Source organism: Pelophylax lessonae, assembly GCF_965119305.1.
Source record: "Pelophylax lessonae genome assembly, chromosome: 1".
NCBI classification, from domain to species: Eukaryota; Metazoa; Chordata; class Amphibia; order Anura; family Ranidae; genus Pelophylax; species Pelophylax lessonae.
In genome coordinates, this window is record NC_138768.1 from 319,167,921 (window position 1) to 319,187,465 (window position 19,545).

At 41.2% G+C, this 19,545-nt stretch overlaps 1 protein-coding gene across 1 annotated transcript in view; it reads left to right on the plus strand.

Annotated features, from left to right (window-relative positions):
• Positions 1-19,545, plus strand: part of LOC309545419 (uncharacterized protein) — a 123,270-nt gene that overhangs the window by 82,550 nt on the left and 21,175 nt on the right. Inside the window, exon 4 of the mRNA XM_082244607.1 lies at positions 2,458-2,499. Coding sequence (XP_082100733.1) covers positions 2,458-2,499 — 42 coding nt within the window. The remainder of the gene's footprint in view (positions 1-2,457; positions 2,500-19,545) is intronic.

A 19,545-nucleotide genomic window follows, 5' to 3' on the forward strand; every position in this document is an offset into this window, starting at 1 on the left:
GAAGAAGAATTCTAGAGTGTCAGCTAAAGACTTACAAAAGTCACTGGCAAATGCTAACATCCCTGTTAGCGAATGTACAATACATAAAACACTAAACAAGAATGGATTTCATGGAGGATACCACAGAGGAAGCCACTGCTGTCCAAGCAAAACATTGCTGTACGTTTACAGTTTGCACAAGAGAACCTGGATGTTCCACAGCAGTACTGGCAAAATATTTTGTGGACAGATGAAACCAAAGTTGAGTTGTTTGGAAGAAACCCACAACACTATGTGTGGCGAAAAAGAGGCACAGAACACCAACATCAAAACCTCATCCCGACTGTGAAGTATGGTGGTGGGGGCATCATGGTTTGGGGCTGCTTTTCTGTGCCAGGGTCTGGACGGATTGCTATCATTGAAGGAAAAATGAATTCCCAAGTTTATCAAGACATTTTGCAGGAGAACTTAAGGCCATCTGTTTACCAGCTGAGGCTCAACAGAAGATGGGTGTTGCAACAGGACAATGACCCAAAGAATAGAAATAAATCAACAACAGAATGGCTTGAACAGAAGAAAATACACCTTCTGAAGTGGCCCAGTCAGAGTCCTGACCTCAACCTGATTGAGATGCTGTGGCATGACCTCAAGAAAGCGATTCACACCAGACATCCCAAGAATATTGCTGAACTGAAACAGTTCTGTAAAGAGGAATGGTCAAGAATTACTCCTGCCTATTGTGCACGTCTGATCTGCAACTACGGGAAACGTTTGGTTGAAGTTATTGCTGCCAAAGGAGGTTCAACCAGTTATTAAATCCAAGGGTTCACACACTTTTTCCACCTGCACTGTGAATGTTTACATGGTGTGTTCAATAAAAAAATGGCAACATTTCATTCTTTGTGTTATTAGTTTAAGCAGACTGTGATTGTATATTGTTGTGACTTAGATGATGATGATCAGATCACATTTTATGACCAATTTGTGCAGAAATCCATATCATTCCAAAGGGTTCACATACTTTTTCTTGCAGCTGTATATATATATATATATATATATATATATATATATATATATATATATATAATGTTTGGGGGTCCAGAGTAATTTTCTAGCAAAATATACTGATTTTAATTTGTAAGCAACAAATGTCAGAAAAAGGCTTGGTCTTCAAGTGGATAAACCAGACAACTTAATACTTTTTACCAATTAAATGAGAAATGTGAAAGCCAAACCTTATCCATTTCTCTCTAAAACACTGCAGCAAACCAGAACATGAACAAAAGTAGGGGATCTCAGCAGCCCTCAAAAGGATGAAAACTTCTTTAGCTGCTGCAGTATAAAAAGGCAGAGGACTGCACTGCTGAAAAATTGCTGCTTAAATGTCGTCTCTAACAAAATGAGGAAGAGGCCCTATCAAGAAGGCATCTATTTCAAACAGCAAGGGATTTGTGAACAGGTTCCCAGCTGAATTGGAGCAGAACAGATGTTACTTTTCCATCCACGTCTGTTCAGCCTTTTCTTCAATTTTGTGATGGAGGGGGGAACAGAGCTTTACCAACCCATGCTAGGTCTATGGATAGGTGGATGTAAATGAATATGCTTCCGTTTATACCTTTTTACCTCTAATCAGATATGTTTATGTCCAAAAAAATGGTGAAGGATGCAAACCTTTTCTGTTTTTTATTTTTTTCAGACTTAGATGAACGTAGATGTAATTGGATGTAAAAGGATCCAAGTCCATTTACATGTGCTTACCTATAGACTAACAATGAGTTTCCATTCAGATCCGCCAGAAAAACTGACATAACATGCAATTCAGGTTTACCTTCATATTTTAGCTCTGGGTAAAATGAACATGTTTTTTTATTTTTATAAATATGGATTTATAAATTAATTTAAAATAGCTGTAAATCTGTGTTATTCAAGATCTGAAGAGTTCTTCAAAAGTGCGTCACGAGATTTGACCTATGTTAATTTTTTTCTCCAAAGCCCTGTGATTTTCTGCAAAGTTGCATCACAATTCGTACCCCATGATTTCCAATGAGTACCATTCATATCTGTGTGACTTCACGTCGCAGCGACATCAAAAAAGTTCCTGCACTACTTTGGTCCGACTTTGATGCGACTTGAAGCCCATAGGCCTCCAGATTACACAGGCATTGCTTCAAGTTGCATCAAAGTTGTGTGACTTTCAGGTCGCACAAGTGTGAAAGGGCCCTTAATATCTAGGGGGGACTTCATATTTATAAAGCAGTGAATGTAACTTTCACCAAACATACACAAAGGGTGACTCAATCACTGTCATTTAAAACAAATGCACTTGCAGTGAATGTTTGGTGAATAACAGTTTCACTGCTTTATAAATATGCCCCTTTTTTGTCAGATTTAAGATGAACCGATTTATGTTGTAAAGTGACTGATTATATGTATAAGTTCACTTTAATAAGATAAATAACTCTTACATTTACTCAGCAGGACATCCCTTATTCTTCAGGGGACTACAGCATCATGTCTGAAGTAAGTAATAACGCTCACAGTGCTCTTAAAGTTTTTTGGGGTAAATGTGTTTTTATTGAAACATTTAAATGTATAGGTACAAAATATAGCCTTAGGGCATTCCCTGGCTAAAACAAAAAAAAAAAAAAAACCAGAACTACTAATAACACCTCCTATTATAGAACACTATTTAAAAAAAAAAAGGGGGGGGGGGAACAACACACCTTCCATACACCTTGCTCTGTCATTCTCCCATAAAATCACTTCAAGGGTTGATGAATTATAAGGAGATTCCTGTTCCCTCTCAACCATCAGGATAATGTAATAGAAAAATATTAACTCATGTTTAGAATCCTACCTGAACAAATGTAATGTGAGTCCATACAGAGAAGTATCATATCCTAAACTAAACCTTATCAGGGGGGAATGAATTCAGTCTGTAGACTCTTGATCATTTTTTGTACTCTCCAAAACTGTCCACAAGTGCCAGACCTTCTCAAATTTCCTAGGACAACCCCGGGACAAATAAGTAGCTTTGTAAAGGGGTACATTCTTATTGATTAAACGCTTCCAGAAGGGCAGATTAGGCTCTTAAATTTTTACTGAAATTATTATTGAATGGTTAAGCCTGGATAACCCAAACTTTTACATCAGTCATAAAAGCTAAATTTTAAGAAACAAACTGTATTCCAATAACTGCATTTTTTTATATTACATGCTTTATATTTTTCCTCACATGTACATATAATCCAAGCTGTTTAGCAAATGTGACAAAGGTGCATGGCATACATACACATTATGGCATATGCACCTCTCTGTTTGCACTGCGCTAGCATTGACCATTGAGTGCTGTTCCATGTCATTCCATCCATTGCCATCTCATACTTGCCAACTGTTCCGTTTTTGCCGGGACAGTCCCGAGCGGAGCGGAGCTTCAGGGAAGTGGGTGTAGTAAGTAATTGATAGCTGTGCTGCAAAGTGTCCCTGGATTTTTTTTTCAAATGTTGGCAACTATGCCATCTTCTATAGGACTTCCTTTGAGTTCATGTCCCTCTTCAGCCACCGGCCGGCCACATGTGCATAGGAGTTACATGATACAGACACTTGGCTCCAATCTTGGTAGATGCTGCTTATGGGCTGAGAGACATGCTAAGTCAATTCTGTCAAAATACTATGGGGTTGGTTTACTAAATCTAGAGAGTGCATAATGTGGTACAGCTCTGCATAGAAACCAGCTGCTAGGGTTTTTCTGTCAAAGCTTATTGAACAGCTGAATTTAAAAGCTGATTGGCTACCATGGACAGCTGCACCAGATTTTGCCCTCTCCAATTTTAGTAAATCAACCCCTCTATTGCTTAACATTGATTATTTTATTATTTTATATTTAAGTAAAGTTCTGCTTTGATTAAAGATGTGCAAGGAATAATGATGTTGTGTAAAAAAAAAAAAAAAACCCTAGCAATTAATCAGAATTCAGTTTTCTGATGCCTGAAAAGCTAAACATAATACATTGATTTAGGCTTCTGTAGTGTAAACTTTACTAAACCTAAATTAGTGTTGTTTGCTATAAACAACACAATCTTCCTCTTTCAATAGCAGTGGAATATTAGAAAGGAAAGGAGAAATAAATCCATTAATAATAATTTAAGACACACTACAAAAGTAAGAATATATATATATATATATATATATATATATATATATATATATATATTGTGAAGGATGCCCTTCTATGTCTGTCCGCATGTTTCCTCTCCCTGCTTAAAAGACTATATTGAGGATTCACTTCTCAATTGTCTCCAGGACAAAAGACTGTGTAGAACTGATTTTGGGCAGACAAGCCATGTGTACACCCAGGCCAAAGAGACTGGTACTAACTTTGGAACCTCTGGTCCGATTCATGCCATTTTTTAATAGGTTGTCCCCCTGAATGGATTGATTGTGAATATGTATTTGTATAAAGATTGGATGTATAGTTTTAAAGTTACAGCATGCGGGTAAAACTGCATTTTTCCTGCCTGTGATAATTATGATTACCATTGTTTACTATAATTACATCCCAGACAGAAGGGAGGATTTTATGTGGATTGTAACATTTGTGTTATTGGTTAATGTGTATTTGTTGTGGGTGTCTCCATTGCATGGGGGCAGGGGATAAAAGAAATTGGAGTTTTAAATGTCTGTGGTTGCTTCGAGTAAAGGCGTTTGAGCATTCAGCTTTGGCTCATGTGTGGAATTATTCAGCGATACCAGCGATTTCTTATTTGGCGAATTGGGGATTCTTCAACTATTGGGGATTAAGGAATTACAAGGTGGTGAGATACAGTCATACCGTCACATATATAGTATCTCACAAAAGTGAGTACACCCCTCCCATTTTTGTAAATATTTTATTATATCTTTTCATGTGACAACACTGAAGAAATTACACTTTGCAACAATGTAAAGTAGTGAGTGTACAGCTTGTATAACAGTGTAAATTTTCTGTCCATTAATGTCTAAACCGCTGGAAACAAAGGTGAGTACACCCCTAAGTAATAGTGTCCAAATTGGGCCAAAAGTGTCAATATTTTGTGTGGCCACCATTATTTTCCAGCACTGCCTTAACCCTCTTGAGCATGGAGTTCACCAGAGCTTCACAGGTTGCCACTGGAGTCCTCTTCCACTCCTCCATGACGACATCACAAAACTGATGGATGTTAGATGTTAGAGACCTTGCGCTTCTCCACCTTCTGTTTGAGGATGCCCCACAGAGGCTCAATAGGTTTTAGGTCTGGAGACATGCTTGGCCAGTCCATCACCTTAACCTCAGCATCTTTAGCAAGGCAGTGGTCGTCTTGTAGGTGTGTTTGGGGTCGTTATCATGTTGGAAGTACTGCCCTGCGGCTCAGTCTCCGAAAGGAGGGGATCATGCTCTGCTTCAGTAGGTCACAGTACATGTTGGCATTCATGGTTCCCTCAATGAACTGTAGCTCCCCAATGTCGGCAGCACTCATGCAGCCCCAGACCATGACACTCCCACCACCATGCTTGACTGTAGGCAAGACACACTTGTCTTTGTTCTCCTCACCTGCTTGGCACCATCTGACCCGAATAAGTTTATCTTGGTCTCATCAGACCACAGGACATGGTTCCAGTAATCCATGTCCTTAGTCTGCTTGTCTTCACCAAACTGTTGGCAGGCTTTCTTGTGCATCATCTTTAGAAGAGCCAAGCCGACCAATTTGATGCAGTGTGCAGCGTATGGTCTGAGCACTGACAGGCTGACCCCCCCACCCCTTCAACCTATGCAGCAATGCTGGCAGCACTCATACAGCTATTTCCCAAAGACAACCTCTGGATATAACGCTGAGCACGTGCACTCAACTGCTTTGGTCGACCATGGCGAGACCTGTTTTGAGTAGAACCAGTCCTGTTAAACCACTGTATGGTCTTGGCCACCGTGCTGCAGCTGTTTCATTGTCTTGCAATCTTCTTATAGCCTAGGCCATCTTTATGTAGAGCAACAATTATTTTTTTCAGATTCTCAGAGTGTTCTTTGCCATGACGTGCCATGTAGAACTTCCAGTGACTAGTATGAGAGAGTGAGACCAATAACACCAAATTTAACACACCTGGTCCCCGTTCACACCTGAGACCTTGTAACACTAACTAGTCACATGACACTGGGGAGGGAAAATGGCTAATTGGGCCCAATTTGGACATTTTAACTTAGGGGTGTCCTCACTTTTGTTGCCAGCGGTTTAGACATGAATGGTTGTGTGTTGAGTTATTTTGAGGGGAAAGCAAATTTACACTGTTATACGACCTTTATACTTACTACTTTACATTGTAGCAAAGTGTAATTTCTTCAGTGTTGTCACATGAAAAGATATAATAAAATATTTACAAAAATGTGAGGGGTGTACTCATTTTGTGATATACTGTGTATATATATATATATATAACCTGTACAAGCAAAGAAGCAAGCAAAGTCCCTTCTTGTATTAGGAGAGGTATAAATTCCAGAGAGAGAGAGATATCATTTTGCCCATTACATAATTAAATAATTAGTAAGACCTCATCTGGAATATGCAGTTACGTTTTGGGCACCAGTTCACAAAAAAGAACTGGAGAAAGTGCAGAGAAGGGCAACTAAAATAGGAAGCATGGAGGAGCTCAGCTATGAGGAACGATTAGAGGAACTGAATTTATTCTCTCTTGAGAAGAGGAGATTAAGGGGGATATGATCAACATGTATAAATACATGAGGGGTTCATATAGTGAACTTGGTGTTGAGGTATTCACTTTAAAAGGTCATCACTGAGGACAAGGGGGCACTCTTTACATCTAGAGGAAAAGAGATTTTGTCTCCAAATATAGAAAGGTTTCTTCACAGTAAGAGCTGTGAAAATTTGGAATAGACTCCCTCCAGAGGTGGTTCTGGCCAGCTCAGTAGATTGCTTTAAAAAAAAAAAAAAGCCTGGATTCTGTTCTAGTTTTACATAATATAACTGGGTACTAACATTTATAGGTAAAGTTGATCCAGGGAATATCTGATTGCCTCTCGGGGGATCAGGAAGGAATTTTTCCCCTGCTGTTGTAAATTGGATCATGCTTTGCTGGGGTTTTTCGCCCTCCTGGATCAACTGTGGGTATAGGATTGTGTATATGGGATTTTATGGTTGTGTTTTCTTTTTTTGTTTTTTATTGGTTGAGCTAGATGGACTTGGGTCTTTTTTCACCCCGACTAACTATATAACTATGTAATTATGTATATGTGTATACCTATATAAAAATCTCCTTACAGCATCAGGACCCTTCCTCAGGTAAGCAAGTCTGAATATCATCAAAGGAAAACACATCATAACTAGTTACAAAAACCAGAAATGTGTCACCTGAATGAATTCAAGCAAAATCAGTTCATTATATCCAGTAGGAACAGCAGGTAGAGAAACAGTGTAGCAGTATTCATTGGTAGTTTTCATTCAAGAACCTATAGAAAATGTAAAATTGCAAACATTCTGAAAATTACAAACTATAAGAATAAATTTGAATCAAAGTCATTATTAAGACCCCTAAGGGGAATGGTGTTTAGATTTGAGATCTTTTGCACTTTTCTTCATCTTGTTACATTTACCTGTGTTATACCCTCTTTGAGACTTAGAGATGTAATCAATAATCCTAAAAGCTAAGTTCAACTATTTTTTCCCCCTAAAATTGAGCTCCTCTATGTACCAATATACCAATAATGTACCTCAGTTGTAGAAAAAGAAAAACTTTCTTTCATTTTTAGAACAAGGCCTTATCTTAGTCCCTGCTGTATTCATAGAAAACTTCATGACTTCCTGTTATGTAGATTTGGGATGTGAGAGCCAGTAAGACACAGGAAGCAGTTCACCAGCTGACCTCACACACACCCTGCACCCATCAACTAGGTTTGCACGCCATCATTCCACATGTGCATTTGTCTGGCTTGTCAATGTAAGCTGCCACAAGCTGCTATGTTTGCATGGTATCCCGAGTGTCCCTCCAGACGGGCACAGGCTGCATGTTAAACTATCTGGGGGCCGCATGCAACCTGTGGGCTGCCAGTTAGACATCTCTGATGTAGTGCAAGAACCTGCCTGATTGGAAATAAAGTAAATAGATATCCCATAGTTTTGGTAAATCTAAAGAAATTGTACAGAGATTGTACAATCAGATTGTATAGTGTACATCCATTGTGAGTTAATTAAATAACTCAATACTGAATTACAGCAATTTGGAAAACAAGGGAGATCCGTTTTATTTTCATGTGCATGAAGAAATACACAGTATAACAGAGTAGCCTGTCTCCCGTACAAATCTAATAAAACAATAGAGCTTGAACTGTTTATAGTAATGAATATGTATGAAGCATAGGCGTGTTCTGGGCTGTAACCAAGGTGAAACAGTATATTTCCATCCAATTATTGTCCACTTCTTCATATGGTAAATTAACGGTTAACTAGGCATTTACACCACGTGACTAGCCCAAATGTAAAACTGATAGCAATCGCACTGGTAAGAACTGGTTTGGTCATGTCCCGCTGTATTCGGCATATGGAAGTCTTGTCCTGTTATCTCTTCAAGGTCTTCCTTCTGCAGAAACAAGAAACACAAACTCCCCTTTAATGCAGACAAGGGGGGTTTTAAGCCTCAAACAAGAACATTCACTTGAAATAGGTTAATCATAAAGCATCACTCTAACTACTGCGATTTATATAAAGTATTACTTCTATCTACATTTATAGGTTCACATATACATTACTTTGGCTACATTTAGTGAAAGATTCCTGACTCAGCCCATTCTTCCAACACCACCTTTATACACCTAAATGAATTTGTTGCACTTTCAGTGCCATTAATTTTTAATAGCACCCCAAATTTTCTTTTCCCTTTTATTGGTTGAAAAAGAAGGACTTTTTTCAGCCAGACTAACTATGGAAGTAAACACACATTTTGCTACGTGAAAAGAAACAAGCATCAAACGCAGCAAAACGCACAGTAAAAAATCGGCAAACTGCAACATGCCAAAATGTCCCATAGGGGGGTTGGATTTTAGTAAACAAAAATGTGAAGTTAGCTTTTGATTCTAACATGCGCTACAGAGTTTCTGCATAGTTTGAAATGTTTAGCTACCGATAACAATCAGGAGATGGAATCAGTGGCGTATCATCCATGTGCGCAATGTGTGCACTGCTTATGGGCCCCAAGGGATGTGGGGCCCATTGTGCCCTTACACTGTGCACAACAAATTATGTTTGGTTTACCCTTCTGTGTCTCCCCTGCAACTGTGCTTGTCACAGGCATCTGTAGTAGTATTGCTGTTTATGCCGGGAAGGGGGCGGGTGCTAAAGGCTGAAGCGGGAGTAGGGGGCGGTGCTATGATTGGCTGTGATTGATATGTGGGTTTCTCCCACATAATAGAAACCACAGGGACATTTGATTATATATACTAGATAAGAGTAGGGATGATCAAACGGTTCGGGTCGACCATCGGTTCAACCCGAACATTGACTGTTCGAAATTCGCCGAATTCCGAACTTTTTGCTGAAAAAGTTTGGAATTCGGCAACCAGAACCGACCAAAATGCAATGGGACAGGAACTGGGCTTTAAAAGCCCGTGATTGGACCAGAACCATCAGTAAAAGCCAATTGAGGGGGCAGGAGGATGCTAGGAATATGATTGGAGTGACTAGGGGGTCCAGAGGCCAATCAGTAGTGAATACGCCCCCCAGTATATAACATAGCCCCGCCAAATCTCTAGCACTTTAATACAGGGCTGTGGAAGAGAGTGGAAGCAGTTCTGTTACTCCTGCTTCAAAAGTGTAATTTAGCAATTATTAGTGTGAGGAAAGGGATATCTAGTGTAGTACTATTAGGGTACTGTTTTCCACTATAGTTAGATTCAATAATCTAGTTTCTGTAGGGAAAGTGTTAAGTGTCAGGGTGACCGTAGTGTAATGTAGGTTGAACTGACTCTGACTGCTATGGCAGGGTGACCAAACTCTTCCATGTCAGGGTGACCGCCATAGAAAAAAGATCGTTTGTATTAGAATTGCAGTAGAGCAGGGTAGTGGCTCCGCTACTTTTACACCTGGCCGTTTTTGTTTCAGGCGTTTTATTGGGCTTTTTTGTGGATGTCTTTGGAGGCAGGCATGACATCTGAACTTCTGTGTAGGGGTATATACACACACGTATGTACTGTATATATACACATACACACATATAGGTGTGAAAGTAGCAGAACCCTATGCCTGCGCTAATTAACTTATTTGCAGGCATAGGGCTCCGCTCCTATCACACCTATATGTGTGTATGTGTATAAATACATATATGTGTGTGTGTGTGTGTGTATATATACCCCTATACAGACGTTCAGATGTTATGCCTGCCTCCAAAGACGCCTAAAAATGCCCAAAAAAACGCCTGCAACAACACACCTGGGCATTTTTGTTGCAGGCTTTTTTTAGGCATTATCTGGGCGTCTTTGGAGGCAGGCATAACATCTGAACTTCTGCATAGGGGTATATAATACACACACACATATATGTATTTATACACATACACACATATAGGTGTGATAGGAGCGGAGCCCTATGCCTGCAAATAATCTCTTTTTTTTTTTTTTTCAATTTTTTCAATAATTGGCTCTCTATCAAATACGACAAAATTTTTAAGAACTTTTTTTTTGTGTGATTAATAGTCCCTGGGGCATGACCCAGAACCCTAGGCACTTTTTAGTGGCATTTATTGGGTTTTAGGGCTTCAAAATGGTGTTTTTTGATTACCAAAGTTTGGGTCCCATTGATTTCAATAGGGTTCTGAAATCCGGGCTGAACTTTCAGGAAGTTCGGGTGTTCTGGTCGAACCAAACTTTTCAAAAGTTCGATTATCCCTAGATAAGAGCTCTGACTTGTGAAATAACCTTTTATTTTGATTTTCATTCCCTGTATATCAATATGGGAACTTGGATCCTTTTATAATGAGCAAACATTGATAAACAGGGAAACAACACATATTGTCTGGTACCCAAAAATGTAGTTATACTGTTCTAAAGTCAGCCCTAATGATCCTGTCCCTAATCAATCAAGTTCCATCTACTAAAGAACTGTAGTAGTGGTGGTAGTTGAGGTTCTTCCACCCTTGGGTAACTTTCTTACAATTTTCCAATGTTTTTAACCGCTTGCCAACTGCTCACAGTATATTTACTGCGGCAGTCAGCCCCTCACAGGCAGAGCGACGTAGGTCTACGCCGCTAGCCTGTGAGGCTCTGGGGAGGGAGCGCGCGCCCGCGGAGGCGCGCTCCCGCGCGCTCACGGACCCCCCCCCCCCCGCACGTGTAACCGGCGGACCCAATGTCCGCCGGTCACTCGGCGATCGTCGGGGGAGAGGGAGAAAGTCAGGCGGCTTGTGTAAACAAGCTGCCTGTCATTCTCCCCTGTGTATGAAGGATGATCATACGGTTCTACTATGTAGAACCGTTGATCACTGTTCATACATCTGAAGCCACAGCCAATCACAGTAGAAAGCACGCCCCTAGGGACACACATAGCCCCTCCCTTTTAAAAAAAAAAGTTAACCCCTTCACTGCCAGTGTAATTTTACAGTAACAGTGCATATGTATAGCACTGATTACTGTAGAAATGTCACTGGTAACCCCAAAAGTGTCAAAAATTTCAGTCAAGGGTCCGATCTGTCCGCCGCAATGTCGCAGTACCGCAAAAAAAATCGCGTTAAAAAAAAACAAAAAAAATGACATAAATCTTTCCCTTTGTTAGTAAACGCGATAACTTTTGCAAATCTGTAAAGAAAAGCGCACGCAACCTCGGGCAATAACGCTTTAATAAAGGACAACAACACAGTACATTGGAATTGCACTCACACTTTTCCTTTAAGACAATCGCTTTACAGCATTCCAACAGGAGCTACTCGCTCCTCCCGTCCCTCCAGATGGTGACTCTGCGGTCTCCTCATTCGCGGCTGCCGCCGCTGTTTCCCCGCTCTCCTTCACTTCCTGTGTTGCCTGGTCACCGGATGCCGGTTCTAGTGCGCCTGTGCACTATACCAACGTAATCTACGGCGCCTCAGGAGAGCCTCAGCCAAAGCCGGAGCCACAAGTTGTACGGAGCTGCGAGGTCGGAGATTCAAGACACGGGTGCACTGCCTCTGCTGTTACTACGGACAATGCGTTTCGGAGGCGGAGCCTCCTTCCTCAGGTCCCACCTTGCTTCCTGCTAACGCCCCTCCCTATATACCCGGGATACCATCGGCCCTAATTATTTAATTGTGTATTCTTAAAGGGGCCAGTAACCAATAATCCTTATCCACCTTGGCTGGGATGGGAGAAGCAAGGGGCTATCCACTTTTAAAAAACATATATTAAAAAACATACATTAAAGATACAGTTTAAGATACAATTTAAAATACAATTTAAAATTTAAAATACAATTTAATACCAGCGCAGATATTAACCAGAGCTATTATAGATACATGTTTGGATATCACATTCCCTACATAGCAATGGTTGTCTCCTGCTAAAAATACATAAACGTATCCTAAAAGTATATATGTATATAAGACTCTAAGCTACATCAGCATTTCCTAATACCAATAGTCGACGGATCATATTAATTCCACATTATCTCTCATCCATCTACCAGGATAATTTCATAAGTCAGGATAATACACATAATAAATATATAAAAAATATATAAAAATACTAGTCTCATTAGAATTCAGTAAGATAAGATTCAATTCCATATGGCACATATGCAAATATCAATTAGTATATGAGGATACTACTCCATATGGGCCAACCAAATGTACTACACGACAGTTGTTTATATTTCTACACACACACACACATATATATATATATATGTATACACACACACATGAGAAATACACATATATATACCTACACATACCCATCGGTGGTGACACCCTGAGTATCCCCAAATATATATCTATACATATACACCTATTCACATACCCAGCTGCTCAGATATTGTTGTGTGGATACGAATGTGCGTATGCCTCCGTGCACACTTCACAGACACATGGCCTGGCAGGGACTATGTTCCCTACCCTTGGTAACCATGTGTATGTGCATGTGCTGGAACCCACTCTACCATGCCCACACCCCCGTGCTGATATATCAAATGATCGTGTTGACTTCCAGCTCCTCATTGAGCCCACCCGGCGACATGGACCCAAGCGTAAAGATCCAGAATGTTTCTTGCCTGCACAGGATCGAAAACCTTTCACCTTCTGGGAGAGTCATAGATCTGGCTTTAATCCCAAATAATTCCAGGCCTGCAGTATCCCCACCATGCGCTTTACAGAAGTGTCTTGGCACGCTGTGCTTGTCTTTTTTCTGCTCAATAAACCGGCGATGTTCGCCAAACCTGGTGCGCATTGCTCTAACTGTCCTGCCAACATAAATTAAGCCACATGGGCACCTCAAGCCATAGACCACAAACTGTGTACCACAGCTAATGAATTGTTTGATATTATAGGAGCGCCCTGCAACTGATGTAAAGCTACTTTTGCCATGTTGCATAAATGCACAAGCCTTACATCTGCTCTGCTTGCATTTGTAGGAGCCTACCATATTAAAGAGAACTGGGATAGTGGATGCTCTATTTTGGCATTTCATACTTTTTATTTTGCTTGGAGCAACCAGACTCTTTACATTGCTAGCCCGCCTAAACACCACTTTGGGTTTTTTAGGGAGCACTCTACCTAAGGCTGCATCCTGCTGCAGAATAGGCCAATGTTTCTGCAAAGCTCTCTTAATGGCCCAATGTTGGTTATTGAATTTTGTAATAAACATAACCTCTCGGGGAGCACCGTTCTCCACAGCTGCCTTGCTACTACAGCCTTCTATATAGCGATCTCTGGCTTTTTGTATATGCTGCACAGCATACCCTTTCTCCATAAATTTTTTCTCTAAAATTTTAGCTTGCAACAGATATTGCTCAGTGTCTGTGCAATTTCTACGCAGCCTACAGAATTGACTGTAGGGTATGTTTTCTTTCCATTTGGGCAAATGGCAGGAGGCCACCAGAGTATCACAGGACCCGGAGATCGGGAGAAGTCAGGAGGGAAGGGAGATAGGCCCCAGCAGGGGCCCAGAGAGGGTCCATACTCTATGGATGGGGGAGCCCAGGGTGGGCCAATTGTACCCTACCAAGGAATCCCACTATCCAATAGGTATGAGGCATTAGAGGAACCCACCACAGGACATAGGGACCTGTCACAGATTGAAGGTACCGCTATAGTAGGAGAGGAGCTAGATGCCCAGACAGGACATATGCCCCAGACCAGTGATGGGACTTTTTTAGACCGCCCCCCTCCCGCAGAAAAAAGGAAAATAGGAGATATAGAGGAAGCAGAGGAGGAAAGGGGAAGCGAAATAAAAAGAGGAAAACTACATCACCCATCTCCACAGTAAAAATATTCAATTTGTCAACACATGTACTTGGAGAAGGAGAAATCAGCTTACTACAGAAGGGGCTCAATTTTGCCCCAAGTAGTAATGCTAACATCTTTGATCTGTTTAAAGATCTGCATAAGTATATGAGGGACCTTACAGTGCAGAGATACTTCAGCCTCCAAAATGCAAAGGTTAAAGAGGTGTCCATAGGCCCCTCAGACTCCACGGAGATGGCTGAGGAGGAGGACGGTGGGGAGTTAGGAGAATCAGAATTAGATAGAGAAGTGTTAGACATATTGGAAGAATTATGGCTTGAAGGGGGTACAACACCAGATAATGCTATCTCTAACCCCTATTACAATGAGATAAAGTATAGCCATTTTAGACCCAAGTCCAGTTTCTACCCACATCATGTTAAGAATGAATACACCAAAACGTTCTATGCCATGGTGTATGCGGATTTTAACAAAATCTGTAACCGCCCTAAGGGGAAGCTAAGTACTAATAACTTATCCTCAGAAGAAATAGTGGCACTCAATCGAATGAAAAAGAATAACGATATTATCATAAGGGTAGCGGACAAAGGAGGAGGGATAGTAGTACAAAATAGGGAGGATTATATTGGGGAAGCGGTAAGACTATTGTCGGACCATAACACCTATGAGGTTCTGAGCCAGGATCCCCTCCCTCAGTATAAGATAGAACTAAAGGAGCTTATTAATAAGGCCTTCAACAGTAAAATTATTAATAAATCTGAGAAACTGTTTTTTCTAAATAATTATTTTAAAACCCTGTACTTCTACCATACCCCAAAGATACACAAAAATCCAGTTTGTCCTCCTGGTAGGCCAATTGTAGCGGCCATGGAGAGTATTACCAGCAGACTCTCCCAATATGTGGATCTCCATCTACAGCCGATAGTTACATCACTCCCGGCATACATTAGGGATTCCACACAGGTGCTGGAGATACTACAGAATTATAGGTGGGAACCCAACTATCTGTGGCTATCCCTGGATGTGTGCTCCCTGTATACTTCAATACCCCATGAGGGAGGACTAAAGGCCGTAGAACACTTCCTGTCGGGTGCGGAGTACCTCAATCCAGACCAGTCTGGATTTATCAGTGCTTGCACGCAGTTTGCACTGGAAAGGAACTATTTCGAGTTCCAGGGAAAACACTATAGACAGATTTCAGGCACTGCGATGGGCGCACATTTTGCACCATGCTATGCAAACTTATTCATGGGGTTTTGGGAAAAATTCCATATCTGGATGCAGAACCCGTTTGCACAGCATTTGGTGTACTATGGGCGTTACATCGATGATGTAATAGTAATATGGGATGGTACAGCTGATAGGGCAGTAGAATTTGTGAACTACTGTAACACCAATCCGTATGGCATTAGGTTTACGCATGTACTAGATGCGAAGTCCCTTGTATTTTTGGATCTAGAATTGACCTGGAATGAAGAAGGGGCTATCACCTCCAAAACGCATTTTAAGGAAACAGCAGGTAACTCTTATTTACATTGGAAGAGCTGCCATTTGCCCAAATGGAAAGAAAACATACCCTACAGTCAATTCTGTAGGCTGCGTAGAAATTGCACAGACACTGAGCAATATCTGTTGCAAGCTAAAATTTTAGAGAAAAAATTTATGGAGAAAGGGTATGCTGTGCAGCATATACAAAAAGCCAGAGATCGCTATATAGAAGGCTGTAGTAGCAAGGCAGCTGTGGAGAACGGTGCTCCCCGAGAGGTTATGTTTATTACAAAATTCAATAACCAACATTGGGCCATTAAGAGAGCTTTGCAGAAACATTGGCCTATTCTGCAGCAGGATGCAGCCTTAGGTAGAGTGCTCCCTAAAAAACCCAAAGTGGTGTTTAGGCGGGCTAGCAATGTAAAGAGTCTGGTTGCTCCAAGCAAAATAAAAAGTATGAAATGCCAAAATAGAGCATCCACTATCCCAGTTCTCTTTAATATGGTAGGCTCCTACAAATGCAAGCAGAGCAGATGTAAGGCTTGTGCATTTATGCAACACGGCAAAAGTAGCTTTACATCAGTTGCAGGGCGCTCCTATAATATCAAACAATTCATTAGCTGTGGTACACAGTTTGTGGTCTATGGCTTGAGGTGCCCATGTGGCTTAATTTATGTTGGCAGGACAGTTAGAGCAATGCGCACCAGGTTTGGCGAACATCGCCGGTTTATTGAGCAGAAAAAAGACAAGCACAGCGTGCCAAGACACTTCTGTAAAGCACATGGTGGGGATACTGCAGGCCTGGAATTATTTGGGATTGAAGCCATATCTATGACTCTCCCAGAAGGTGAAAGGTTTTCGATCCTGTGCAGGCAAGAAACATTATGGATCTTTACGCTTGGGTCCATGTCGCCGGGTGGGCTCAATGAGGAGCTGGAAGTCAACACGATCATTTGATATATCAGCACGGGGGTGTGGGCATGGTAGAGTGGGTTCCAGCACATGCACATACACATGGTTACCAAGGGTAGGGAACATAGTCCCTGCCAGGCCATGTGTCTGTGAAGTGTGCACGGAGGCATACGCACATTCGTGTCCACACAACAATATCTGAGCAGCTGGGTATGTGAATAGGTGTATATGTATAGATATATATTTGGGGATACTCAGGGTGTCACCACCGATGGGTATGTGTAGGTATATATATGTGTATTTCTCATGTGTGTGTGTATACATATATATATATATATGTGTGTGTGTGTGTGTAGAAATATAAACAACTGTCGTGTAGTACATTTGGTTGGCCCATATGGAGTAGTATCCTCATATACTAATTGATATTTGCATATGTGCCATATGGAATTGAATCTTATCTTACTGAATTCTAATGAGACTAGTATTTTTATATATTTTTTATATATTTATTATGTGTATTATCCTGACTTATGAAATTATCCTGGTAGATGGATGAGAGATAATGTGGAATTAATATGATCCGTCGACTATTGGTATTAGGAAATGCTGATGTAGCTTAGAGTCTTATATACATATATACTTTTAGGATACGTTTATGTATTTTTAGCAGGAGACAACCATTGCTATGTAGGGAATGTGATATCCAAACATGTATCTATAATAGCTCTGGTTAATATCTGCGCTGGTATTAAATTGTATTTTAAATTTTAAATTGTATTTTAAATTGTATCTTAAACTGTATCTTTAATGTATGTTTTTGCGTTAGCAGGAAGCAAGGTGGGACCTGAGGAAGGAGGCTCCGCCTCCGAAACGCGTTGTCCGTAGTAACAGCAGAGGCAGTGCACCCGTGTCTTGAATCTCCCACCTCGCAGCTCCGTACAACTTGTGGCTCCGGCTTTGGCTGAGGCTCTCCTGAGGCGCCGTAGATTACGTTGGTATAGTGCACAGGCGCACTAGAACCGGCATCCGGTGACCAGGCAACACAGGAAGTGAAGGAGAGCGGGGAAACAGCGGCGGCAGCCGCGAATGAGGAGACCGCAGAGTCACCATCTGGAGGGACGGGAGGAGCAAGTAGCTCCTGTTGGAATGCTGTAAAGCGATTGTCTTAAAGGAAAAGTGTGAGTGCAATTCCAATGTACTGTGTTGTTGTCCTTTATTAAAGCGTTATTGCCCGAGGTTGCGTGCGCTTTTCTTTACAGATTTGAATTGTTTTGATCCGCCCCCCCCCCCCCCCCAGTGGAGTGAGAGAGGAGCAGCAGCAACCAGGACATTTCAGCTATAAAACATACAAACAAAGGAGGTGAATACATGGACAGCGCCATGGGCTGGTGAAGTACTCCTCTTTGTACTTGTTGTATATCAGCATGTGCAGGATCTGTCCTTCTTGATTGATAACTTTTGCGCAAACCAATAAAAATACGCTTTTTGCGATTTTTTTTACCAAACATAGGTAGCATAAAACAAATTGGCTGAAAATGTTAAAAAATTTTGATTTTTACATTTTTTTGGGGGGGAATTTCATATAAAAATGTGAAAAATATTGCTATTTTTGCAAAATTGACGCTCTTTTTTTGTTTATAGCGCGTGATCAAAAAATCGCACAGGTGATCAAATACCACCAAAAGAAAGCTCTGTTTGTGGGAAAAAAAGGACGTCAAATTCGTTTAGGTACAGCATCGCACGACTGCGCAATTGTCCGTTAAAGTCACGCAGTGCCGAATCGCAAAATACCCCCTGGTCGTTTAGCAGCCAAATCCTCCGGGGCTTAAGTGGTTAAAGGATGTTGAAATATGTTGTGATTCTGAATGGTAATGTGACACAAACGGAAATCTTTTACTATTATGCCTCTGAGAACTGCTGATCCAAGCACTATTCCCTTCAATACTGTTCTTTTCAGTGTTCAAGGATCCTCAAACTACGGCCCTCCAGCTGTTGTGGAACTACACATCCCATGAGGCATTGTAAAACTCTGACATTCACACACATGACTAGGCATGATGGGAATTGTAGTTCCTAAACAACTGGAGGGCCATAGTTTGAAGACCCCTACTGGAATAACCTCTTGCAATCAGTCTGTCCTGCACCTCAAATATTCTTTCTTTCTTAATCTGTTCATTGCTTACTATGCAACTAACTCATATGAACTGATTCTGAGCTATGGATTTAAATATTATATGGCAGTGCAGAGGCGTAACTAGAACCTTCAGGGCCCTGGTGCAAGAAACCATAAAGTGCCCCCCTGACCCCATCCTGGTGCCCTTGCCACTGATCCAGGGCCCTTTACTCTGATCGCAGGGCCCTCTACTGCGGTCCCACAGCAGGACCCTTTCATGTGTTCCGCAGTGGGACCCCTTCTTTCATAGTTGCCAACCCTTCCAAAAAGCTTTCAGGGACAGTTTTTTTTTTTTTTTTTCTATGTATTTTTTCTATGTAATCAGCCAGCTATTGTAGGCGGAAAATGTATCTTAATTAGGGGTGAGCCATTTAAAATGGGTATGGTTCTACAAGAACCATCTAATGCCATACTTCTTTGCACATTTCTACACCCCCCAGAATGCCTCTGTGCCCCCTGCACATCTCTGTACCTCCCAAATAACCCCTGTACCCCTAGCACACCTCTGTACCCCCCAGCACACTTCTTTACCCACTTTGCACATCACTGCA